Source organism: Microtus ochrogaster (assembly GCF_000317375.1).
Source record: "Microtus ochrogaster isolate Prairie Vole_2 chromosome 6 unlocalized genomic scaffold, MicOch1.0 chr6_random_2, whole genome shotgun sequence".
In the NCBI taxonomy this organism is placed as follows: domain Eukaryota; kingdom Metazoa; phylum Chordata; class Mammalia; order Rodentia; family Cricetidae; genus Microtus; species Microtus ochrogaster.
The window spans coordinates 10,320,559-10,332,171 of NW_004949095.1; the positions used below are offsets into that span (position 1 = coordinate 10,320,559).

An 11,613-nucleotide genomic window follows, 5' to 3' on the forward strand; every position below is an offset into this window, starting at 1 on the left:
CTGGATCCCTTAGCTTAGCGGTTCTCAACCTGTGGGTCATGACCCCTGTATGTGTGTGTGTGGGGGGGGGGGAGGTGGAATGACCTTTTCACAGGAGTTGTATATCAGATATCCTGCATATCAGATATTTACATTATAATTTATAACAGTAGCAAAAATTACAGTTATGAAGTAGCAAATGAAAATAATTTTATGTTTGGGGGGTCAGCACAACATGAGGAACTAATTGTATTAAAGTATTGCAGCATTAGGGAGGTTGAGAACCACTGACCTAGCTGCCAGATGTGGGTGCTGCGAACTGAACTTGGGTCCTCTGCAAAAGCAGCACACAACTCCCGCAGGACCGTTTCCAGTCCCTTTACATTTCGGAGTGCTCTAATATTTAGTGCAAGAATAGTAACTAGTGAGTATACTTTGCATATCTGTCTTTATCACTGGCAATCTTTGTAGATGGACAGTATCTAATTGGAGTAACCATAGCCCTTCTGCCCTTATCAATATTTTCAAAAACGAAACCAAACCTAGAAAGCAAAATAAATTTTGCAGCTTGGAATTTTTTTCTCCTTTTTGCCCCCTCTGGTACAAAAGATAAGTTAAAAAACAAAACAAAACAAAAACCCCAAAAACCCAAAACAACCCAACCAACAAAACAAAAACAAATCACCATCAAAACTCCATGATAAATTAAAGCCCAAAATAAACGCTCTCTGCGGAGAGCAGAAAGGTGTTGTGCAAAGGTGGCGTCTGCAGGTGAGTTCTGTCGTTAGATTTGTAGTTCTGTATGTTGAGGCACCGGCAAAGTGAACATTTGCTCTAATGTTTTCTCGAGCTGTACAAAGCTTCAAAGTCAAGGCTCTTCCAAATATAAAGGAGCATATGCAAGACTTTTTCCTGTGTTCACCATATATGGGATTCACAGTGTGTCATTTTAATAACTCCTACGCCACCTCCTAGCCGACGATAATTCATCCCTCCATATAACCTGCAAAGATAGAAACAAAAGCATAGTTTCTAACAGGAAAAAGCACTGCACCTTCTCAACGAAGACGTCACTCACAGCATTTTCAGCTTTATGTAACTCTCCAAAGATCAGAAGCAAACTGATCACAGTCAAGCAGCAGAATTAATGCAGACCAGAGCTGAAAAGCTCTCCGTGGAATGAGGCCGTCTGCTCACCTTTTGTACTAGAGCTTTACACAGACCGGCTTCTAACACACATAACCTTATGTTCCACACTTTTGTCTGATATTTATTTTCCCAGACACATTTTCTCTTTGCCTAAATCTTTCTCAATTATTAATTAATGTTTTATTTTCTGAGATAGGCTCTTGCTAGGATCTTCCTAGACCTACGGCTGTGGAGGTGCTGGTATTATAGGTATGTATCACTGTACCAGCCTCAATTACTTTTATTTTTTATTTCATTTTATTTTTTAGCTGTTTTTACTCCAGTCTGGTTGCTTCAAACCCATGGCAATCCTCCTACCTCAGCTTCCAGAGGGTTGGGTATGAGCCACCTAGACAAGCTGCTCAGTTTCTCCCTTCCTTTTCCCTCCCTCCCTCCTTCCACTTCTTTTTGTGTATCTGGATATACTGTGCAAAGGTGCACACATGTCTGGAGACCAGAGATCACCTAAGATGACATTCTTCAGAAGACGCCAGTCTGATTTGTTTTTTGAGACCGGGTCTCTCAGTGACCTGGCACCTAAATAGCAAGAGTGGCTGACTGGTCAGGGAGCCCAGGGGTCCGCCTTGTCTCTGCCTCCCCTGATCTGCTATGTGTCTGGCTTTTTATGTGGGACCTGTGGATGAAATTGGGGCCGCATGCTTGCACAGTAAGTGCTTTGCCAATGGTCCTTTCTTTCCACCCACCAGTTCTCTGTGTTTATTTCTTGTCTATGTAGCATCATAGCAGCATTTAGTTTGTGTGATTTGTGAACAAGATCATCTTCAAAGCTGAAGACTTTCAGGGTAAAAAAAAACCTACCTCCTCATTCAGCAATGAGATAAAATTGATTTAGGATGTGTACTAGGTATGATAACACACACCCGTAATCATTGACCATGGAAGCATGAGGCAGGATGATTATCTGAGCTTAAGGCTAACCTTGGCCTACATAGTTTTAGGCCAACCCGGGCTATAGAGGGATATTTTCCATACCTCTAATCCCAGCACTCGGGAGGCTAAGGTGGGAGGACTGCTGTGAGTTTGAGGGCAGCCTGGGCTGCAGAGCGTGCTCCGGGTTAGCTTGGGCTATAGGGCAGCCCGGGCTGCAGAGCGTGCTCCGGGTTAGCTTGGGCTATAGTGAGACCCTGCTTTAAAAAGCCCAAAACAAAAACAAAATTAAAAAGTTTGGGCTGGACATGGTAACATACACCTTTAAGCTCAGCACTCGGGAGGTAGAGGCGGGTGGATCTCCGAGTTTGAGGTCAGCTTGATCTATATAGGAAATTCCAGAACAGTAAGGCTACAGGAGAGACCCTGTCTCAAAATATGAAACAAAACAAACAAACAAAAAACTCAAACCAACTAACAAGTTTGACATACTTTTTGAAACTACAGAGATTTAGGTATCAACTTCTCTGTAGATTATTTTTTTTATATTTGTTTATTTATTTATTTATTTATTATGTATACAATGTTCTGTCTGTGTGTATGCCTGCAGGCCAGGAGAGGGCACCAGACCTCATTGCAGATGGTTGTGAGCTACCATGTGGTTGCTGGGAATTGAACTCAGGACCTTTGGAAGAGCAGGCAATGCTCTTAACCACTGAGCCATCTCTCCAGCCCCTCTGTAGATATTTTTAAGAAGTTTATGAATATTATTCACCATACACCACTAACTCGAGTGATGGCTGCTGATAAAAGTCTATACATAAATCACAGCAACTATGAGACAGGAATAAATGTAGCTATTTCTTAAACTGTGCTCCACTCTGAATTCCCACAGAGAACAGTATAAAGGAAAGAACATTATGCAAACGGCAGACTTTTCTTTGTGTAAACCTGCTCTTCTCTGTCCTCACCATTTCAGTGGGGCTTCCCAGGCTGCCCTTTACAGGAACATTCCTCCCTGCCATCTTAGCCCCCTTTTGAGCTTGCTAATCACACAGCACCTCCACCTAGCATGACACTACAATGCCAGAGCTAGGACTGCAAGGAAGCTGTCTCCTTCACTTTTGTTTCCTTTGGGATCAGAATCTTCAGTAAATCTAATGAACTGGTCATGAAAAATGTAATGTCTGAGCAAAAAGTACCATGTTGTTATTAATCTGACCTCAGTAATGCGACTACTCAACAGAGCATCTCAAGGAAGTGCTCTCGGTCTCTGTACAGGAGCTGGAGGGAGTGCTTGCTCAGCATCTGCCTCTGGATTTTGAGACAGGGAGAGCGCTAGAGGTTGAGGTCAGGCTCTCCTCCAGAGAGGCATGTACTCTACCCCTGTGCCCACCCCTGGCCTGAGGAGTTAAAGGAAACATAAAATCTATAAAATGAAGTTCAATATAGCTAAACTCTCAGAAATAAGGTATAGATTCCTACCTAAAAGTGAAAATTAAAACAGGCTGGATTTCACAACAGAAGACTCTATAGCAATACACTTTTAAAAGCTAAAGAAGGAATAGGCTTTAAAACTTTTTTTTTTGAAAGTAACTACACTTTTCCCCCAGAAATAAGGCTTCTCAAAGACAAGAACCTGTACAGACAAACTGAGAACTGAAGGCCCAGGCATAGTCTACCAATGTCACCAGCTTATTTAAGCACACCTTTTATTTTCATGGTGTTCTGGTTCCGCCATTAGGGTGTGATGCGAATAGAAATGATGGTGTTTTCCTCACCTCTACTTATATAAAATGAGATGATTATTACAAGAATTTTGGAGTTTTTTATCAGACACTTCAGAACAGCAAGTTAAAATGCATCATTGTATCTGAGTTAACCCAGCTCCCTTCAGGAAACCACACGAGGACTTCAGGGCCCTGGCCATCCCGGTTTTGGTGGTCATGATCCTTCTCAAGCTCATGATTTGAAGTCAGTAATGAAAAGACTTGCAACATGAAAAGGTTACCTCCAAGTATTGGCATCTGGGTCGAAAACTTCAATGGTCTTCAGGTATGTAGTGCCATCAAAACCTCCCACTGCCATGAGCTGTCCGTTGACCACTGCCAGACCAACCTGTAAGGGCAGAGCACAGTGGCATTGAGACAACCACTGGGAATTCTAACTTTCTCAAACCTCTTATGGTTTCATTTTATAGTTTACATGAATTCAGAAAAAAAAAGTAGCAGTAATCTATGACATTATGGGAACCGTTAAATTCTGTATCAAATTACTATATGTACACAAGAATCAGAGCATATATTTGTAAAATTTAGAAAGCCATTCACTACATGTGAGCGAGAACCTCCAAACTATGACTGAGCGTGCTTTGCTCACTCGAATCCACTTTCTAACAACATGTCACCCCTGCCCAGTGACAGGTTTAAGTCCATAGTGTTACTCAGGCCTGCCAGAAATCTGTTAGAGGCCCATGTTTGTCCTCAGCCCCCACATTTCCCTCTCCTAATGGACTCTGTGCTCTGGTCATTCTACTGTTAGGCTCTGAGCTAGCGTGCAGGTGTTCACGCATGTGAATTAAGCCCATCTCCCATACCCTTCTGTCACATACACTACGACCACAGCACATCTTTACTGCAGGTACTGCAAACACCTCAGCTTCCTTCACCAGACTAAGAGCTCTATAAGGAGAATTTTGTAGACATTTCTGCCTTCCAAATGAATGGAAATACAATCAACATGAAGCAGTGAGAATAACAGGAATATAACTAAAAGTCTGTTAAAGTTCCAGTAATAAATAGAGGGGTAGACAATATAGGGAAGATACCTTCTGGAGAAGTAGCTGATAGAAGATAAATAATAAAAAATAACTACATAATTAAATATATGAATGGATAGAAAATATCTAGCTACTGGAGTTAGAAGCAATCAAAAGAAATATAAGTTGTTTTGGTTTGGGGTTCCCCACCTCACTTTGTCTAAAAGCATCTTGCCAGCTGAGACAATTGAAAATGAAGCACGTGGAGACCAGCACTTCAACTCCAGGGTGCCCTGGTGTAGCTCACAGAGCTTTCCATCTGAACACCCCTTCTGTGCTTGTTTACAAAGCTCTCGGCAGCTGGCACTTACTCCACTCCTGCGGGACGTCATGGCCACCACGGGAGACCACTGGTTAGTTCTGGGGTTGTATCTCTCAGCACTGCTAAGCTCTGTAGTGTCGTCTCTCCCTCCTACAGCATAGATCATGTCCTGATACACTGCACAACCTAGGTGTTTCCTTCGGGTCCCCATAGGGGCTATGGTGTGCCATCTGTTTTCCTGAGGATTGTAGCGCTCCACTGCAGGGAAAAGAAAAGACCAGTAAGTGACCACTCATCTGCTCTCTTCATAGCCACCAAACACGATGGCATCTCTTTTCAGTATAGAATCTGATGGGAACCAGTTTCTTGCAGTCAACTTCCGAGGAAAGGACATTTGTTAAGTTCTAGTTTTGGCTACATAACTAATTCTGTGTGCTTGTTCTCTTCCAGTGGGGAACTAGATTATGATTTATAAGATCAGTTTAGCACTAAGATTTTATTGTAATAATGGACAGCTTCTGCACTTGTACTCCTCAGATTACTCGTCTAATTACTTACTCATGGAGTCTTGCTCTGTGGTGCAGGCCTAGAACTCACTACATAGCTCAAGCTAGCCTCAAACTCATGATCCCCCTGTTCCTGCCTCCCAAGTGCTCTCCCATGCCAGTGTCTTTTAAGCCTCTGAAGAGGCATAACAATGAATCTCATGGGTGTGCCACTGACACATCCTTAGATGAAAATACCCACTATGTCTAGACAGAAAAGGCAAAGAAGCCTGTAGTTCTAAGGTTTTATTTATTCTTATATTAAAAGAATTATTTTTTATTAAGGGTAGGTTGTGATTATGGGAAGAAGGGAAGTCATTATTTAGAAAGTAGTTTTCAGTTGTAGCCTACATCTTATTTATTTATCCACTTATTTATTTAATGTGTAAGTGTTTTGCCTTCATGTATGTATGCACACCCTGTGCATACCTGGTGTCCTCAACAGATCCCCTGGAACTGGTGTTACTGGTCATCAGCCACCATGTGGGAACTGGGAACTGAACCCAGGTCCTCTGCAAGAACAAGTGCTATTAACCATTAACCCCTGATCTATCTCTGCAGCCTCAGATTTTTTAAAAAAAAATTCAGTATAAGTTTTTAGCAGCTTATAAAATATATAGAGAAAGAAAACTTTGGGAAACATACTAGAAGTCATGAATTGCATTTTCCTAGAGAGAAAAACATTACATTTTCTTAAATATAAATACATTTATGAATATATGAGCAGAACAAATTAGACTTAGTGGGTTATTAAAAAAAGAAAAGAGATAAAAGGGAGGGAATGGGGAGGAGGGAGTAGATCTGGGAGAAGTAGGAAGGTGAACATAATAAAAATATACTGTATGAAATTCTCAAAGAATTAATAAAGATGTTATAGTGAAAATTACAAAATAACTTGAGCTTTTTATATTTTGTATAAAGGATGTCTTAGGGTTTCTATTGTTGCAAGGAAACACCATGACCAAAGAACAAGCTGGGGAGGAAAGGATTTATTTGGCTTACACTTCCAGATCATAGTGCATCACTGGAGGAAGTCAGAACAGGAGCTCAAGCAGGACTGAATTCTGGAGGCAGGAGCTGATGCAGAGGCCATGGAGGAGAGATGCTTACAGGCTTGTTTCCCCTGGCTTATTTATTCAGCCTACTTTCGTATAGAACCTAGGACCACTAGCCCAGGGATGGCACCCGCCACCATGGGCTGGACCCTTCCCCAATGATCACTAATTGAGAAAATGCCTTACAGCTGGATCTCATGGAGGCATTTCCTTATCTGAGACTCCTTCCTCTCTGATGGCTCTAGGTCATGCCAAGTTTGCACAGAAAGCCTGCCAGTGCAGAGGGATTCTCCCCAGAAAAACATGCTGCTTTGGGGACTTAGGCTGCCTTACGGGGAACTAACCTGTGTTGAGTGGAGACGTTCCATCAGAGCCACCTACAGCATATAAGAACCCTCCCAACACAGCCACAGCAACCCCTAGTCTTCTAGTACTCATAGACGCCACCCGAGTCCACTTGTTCTCCTTTGGATCATACCTGCAGGGAGGAAAAACATTCTTCTTGGCCCAAGTAGTTTCCACAGGCCTGAAATCACAAGCGATATAACGGATACAGAGATTTATCACAGATTTAAAAAAATGTATGGGCGCACACACCTCCTATTCAGTTTTTTTAAAAGCCATATTTTGTTATTTGTGACAATAGGAAGAACATGGGGGACATTTTGTTAAGTAAAATAAATCAGACACATGAAGAAAAATACCATATCTTGAAGATAGAATCTAAATTAGTCTCATTTGCAGAAGCAAAGAGTAAAACGGTCTTCTCTCGGAATGAGGGGTTGGCAGGATCAGAGAGATGCTGGTCAAAGAGTAAGTTCAAGAAATCTAAAGTACAATAGGTGAGTAGTTCCTGTTGAAACTGTTGAGTGTAGATTTTAACTGTTTTCGCCAAAACCCCAACGTACGTAAGGAAATAAATCAGTTAATTAGTTTGACTGAGCCATTCTACATGGTTTCAATATTTGAACATATCATGTTTACCACAAATATATTTTTAATCAATTAAAGAACAGATGGTGGGGGGGGCGCAAAATAGTAGAAGGAGAGAACCAATCTCTGAAAGTCATCTGATCTACACACACACACACAAACACACACACAAACAAACACACAAACACATGTTGTCTCTCTCTTTCATAGTAGGCCATTTAGGGATATATAAAAAAGCAAAAGAACTTTGTATATTCATTAAAAAAAATGAAAATTATTTTGATTAAAAATAAATCACCTCTCAACAATATTGAGGCAAGAGACACCATCCTGTCCACCCACGGCATACAGAAAACCTCCAAGTACTGCCACACCAACGCTTGTCCTGCAGGTGCTTGTAGGGGCCACATCACTGCTCCACTGGTTTGTTTTGGGGTCATATCTGCAAAGAACACATTGAGAGCTTGTATTACACGTTAGAGTTTGGCTGTGTTTATGGTATTTTGTGTGGAATAATCTTTTTGTATACTGTGAAGATGTGTCCAAGGTGCTTTCTGATTGGTTTAATAAAGAGTTGAATGGCCAGGAGCTAAGCAGTAAGAGGTTAGGTGTGACTGCTGGACACACACAGAGAGAAGAAGAGACAAATCTAGGCATGAGAGAGACACCAAAGGACACAGAAAAGAAACAGGAGGTGTAAGACAGAAGAGGTAAAAAGCTACAAGGGAAAACACAGATGAATAGAAATGGGTTAATTTAAGTTATAAGAGCTAATGGAACAAGCCTAAGCCATAGGCCAAGCTTTCATAATTAATAATAAGTCTCCATGTCAGTTTTTGTGAGCTGATGGCCCAAATAAAATTTCATTTCAGTATTTGGAGCATATAAGCATGTACTTCTATTTAAGGGCTGTTCTTTCCCTCAAACAGGCTGACTAATAATCAAGCATATGAAAACCAAACTGAGCAGTGCTGGGGATTGAACTGGGGGCTCACATGCTAGCAACTGTGCTGCTATAGACCTATACCCCAACCTAATTAACTTTTTAAAATTTATTTTAACATTTATTTTGAATATATTTTTCTTTAAAATATCAGGATGCTACAGAATTCCTTTTCAATTCTAGTCTCTTTCCATTTGGATTTGGCATACATCTCTTAAGCCTCTGTAATAAAATATATTATCTACTTGTGCATTTATTTAAATGCAGGAATGTTTATTTACATAATATCACACACTATGAAATTTTCTCCTTTGATGTATTTTTGAGATCTTTTTGTTAATATAAGTATAGATTTTTCCTTTGAACTATTTTGTTATATTGTAATGTGAGATGCACTGTTTAACCCAATTTTTTTTAAAAAAATGACTTATTTTTATTATATGTGTGTATGTGTATCTCTGTGTATGTGCCCATGAGTATAGTACCCACAGAAGTCCAAAGAGGGTGGTGGAGGTCCTGAAGCTGGAGCAAGAGATGGTTGTGAACTGCCCAACTGGGTGCATGGAACTGGATTCAGTTCCTCTGTAAAGGTAACAGTGTTCTTAACCACTGAGCCATCTTTTCAGTCCCTTACTCCTATTCTCATTGCTATATTCTTAGGTTGTTTCTGACACTCTGATAATTAAAATCAGGAACTACAAGGCCGAGCACAGAGCTCAATAGTAGAGTGCTTATCTAGCACGTACAAGACTCTTAACCACTAAAAAACCCCAAAACCCAAAAACCAAAAACAAAAGAATACCAAACTGCTCCTTGTGTAGCTATATCCATTTTTACTTTTTAAGTTTTCATTACTTTTTCTTTCTTTCTCGATTTTTTTTTCTATTTTGTCGGATTTTTTTGCTCTTTAAAAGCATGGTTTGCTTTCTCCCTCTTTTCCTCTCTCTGACACAGGGTATCACCACATATCTCAGACTGCCCTTGAACTTGTGATCTCTCCTGCTTTGGCCCCCAAGCGCTGGCATTACACGTGTGTGCCACCTGTTGCTTTCATTTTTCTTACTTTCAAAAGCATGTAGCACTGGGCGGTGGTTGGTACACACCTTTAATCCCAGCACTGGGGAGGCAGGGGCAGGCGGATCTCTTTGAGTTCGAGGGCAGACTCTACAAGAGCTAGTTCCAGGACAGCAGGCTCCAAAGCTACAGATAAACTCTCTTGAGAAGCCAAAAAAAAAAACAAAAAACAAAAAAAAACCAAACCATGTAGCATATCATTCATATGTTTGTCTCTGTGTACTACCTTAGTTACATTTTATACATTTGGGATATATTAATTTAATTGTTAAGCTATAAATATTTAGTCATTTGCACTTTGATTTATTTAGCCCACTGATTCATGTCTAAGTGTCATTCTACCTGTCAAACCCCCCCCCCCCAATTTGTAGAGCCAACCCTCTGGGTTTTTTTTGGGTTTTTTTTTTTTTTTTTGGATTTTTCGAGACAGGGTTTCTCCGTAGCTTTTGGTTCCTGTCCTGGAACTAGCTCTTGTAGTCCAGGCTGACCTCGAACTCACAGAGATCCGCCTGCCTCTGCCTCCCGAGTGCTGGGATTAAAGGCGTGCGCCACCACCGCCCGGCTATCTGGTTTTGTTTTTTAGCTATGTCATACCTAGAACCAATATCCAGAACTGGTTACACTAGGTTTTATGGATATGCTATGGAACTATGATAAAATCATTGTAGGTCAACACTGCTTAAATAAAGAGAGTGTGTGGCAATAAGAAACTTAAAAAACTATCACTCACTGTAGAGTTCCAATATGCCAGGTACCTCAACAATTGACTAATACAACATGTACAAGCATACTTAAAATATTCATGAAAGAGCAGAGAAATGAGTAGCTCATCTGTAGTTAAAGAAGGTTTTATGCAGGAAGTAATATTTCAAATCTTATAAGCCTTAAAGTGTCAAAGATATTTCAGAGCAGAAGAACAACATGCATATATACAGGGATTGAAGAAGGCAAGACAATGGCATGTCCAGAGAGTTGTAGCAATTTGTTGTATCTGCAGTTGCAAGCTTAGAAAATGGTGTACATGGGGAAGAGACCAGAAAGATTGGCAAAGATCAGATCACAAAGGTCTTGTGTGTCATTCTAAGGAGTCTACACTGTTAACTGGTCTCACAGATGTAAGACTAAAATAGTAAGTCACATCTGTTTCTTTTTTTGTTTTGTTTGGTTTTTCGAGATAGGGTTTCTCTGTAGCTTTGGTGCCTATCCTGGAACTAGCTCTTGTAGACCAGGCTGGCCTCGAACTCCCAGAGATCCACCTGCCGAGTGCTGGGATTAAAGGCGTGCACCACCACTGCCCGGCACATCTGTTTCTTAATTAACATCTCAAACTAAATCATAGGGACTTTTTTCAAATTATCCTTACCTTTCAACACTATTGAGATAGGAGGATCCATCATGGCCGCCTACTGCATACAACAGGTCATCAAGAACACTGACTCCAACTCCACATCGCCTTTTACTCATGGAAGCTACCATTCGCCACTCATTGGTCTGTGGGTCGTACCGTTCAACACTGGAAATGGCGTCTCCACTACACCAACCACCAACTAGGGAGGGATAGAAATTGTTAAGAGAATACCTGTTCTAAGGTGGACTGCTAGCCTCTCTGTGACCTAAAGCTCTGACTTTCCAAGCACATGGCAGAAGCAGGTCAAGTTATAGTCACCAAAAGTCACCAACAGTTACTGGGCTGTAACCTTGATCTTGGATTTCAGTCTCCAGAACTGCAAGAAAATGCATTTCTTTTTTTTTTTTTTTTGGTTTTTCGAGACAAGGTTTCTTTGTGGCTTCGGAGCCTGTCCTGGAACTAGCTCTGTAGACCAGACTGGTCTTGAACTCACAGAGATCCGCCTGCCTCTGCCTCCCGAGTGCTGGGATTAATACATCAGTCCTTAAAAATAGAAAATAACCAAATAAACCTAATTACA

The 11,613-nt window shown here is 41.0% G+C and overlaps 1 protein-coding gene across 1 annotated transcript in view; it reads right to left on the bottom strand.

The window, feature by feature from the left end:
* Positions 1 to 238: 238 nt before the first annotated feature.
* The window catches only part of Klhl20 (kelch like family member 20), a 46,527-nt gene continuing 35,152 nt past the window's right edge, over positions 239 to 11,613 (bottom strand). Inside the window, exons 6-11 of the mRNA XM_005364013.3 lie at positions 11,049 to 11,232; positions 7,967 to 8,110; positions 7,080 to 7,213; positions 5,185 to 5,393; positions 4,067 to 4,173; positions 239 to 982 (exon numbers count right to left, since the gene is read on the bottom strand). Coding sequence (XP_005364070.2) covers positions 898 to 982; positions 4,067 to 4,173; positions 5,185 to 5,393; positions 7,080 to 7,213; positions 7,967 to 8,110; positions 11,049 to 11,232 — 863 coding nt within the window. The 3' untranslated portion in view covers positions 239 to 897. The remainder of the gene's footprint in view (positions 983 to 4,066; positions 4,174 to 5,184; positions 5,394 to 7,079; positions 7,214 to 7,966; positions 8,111 to 11,048; positions 11,233 to 11,613) is intronic.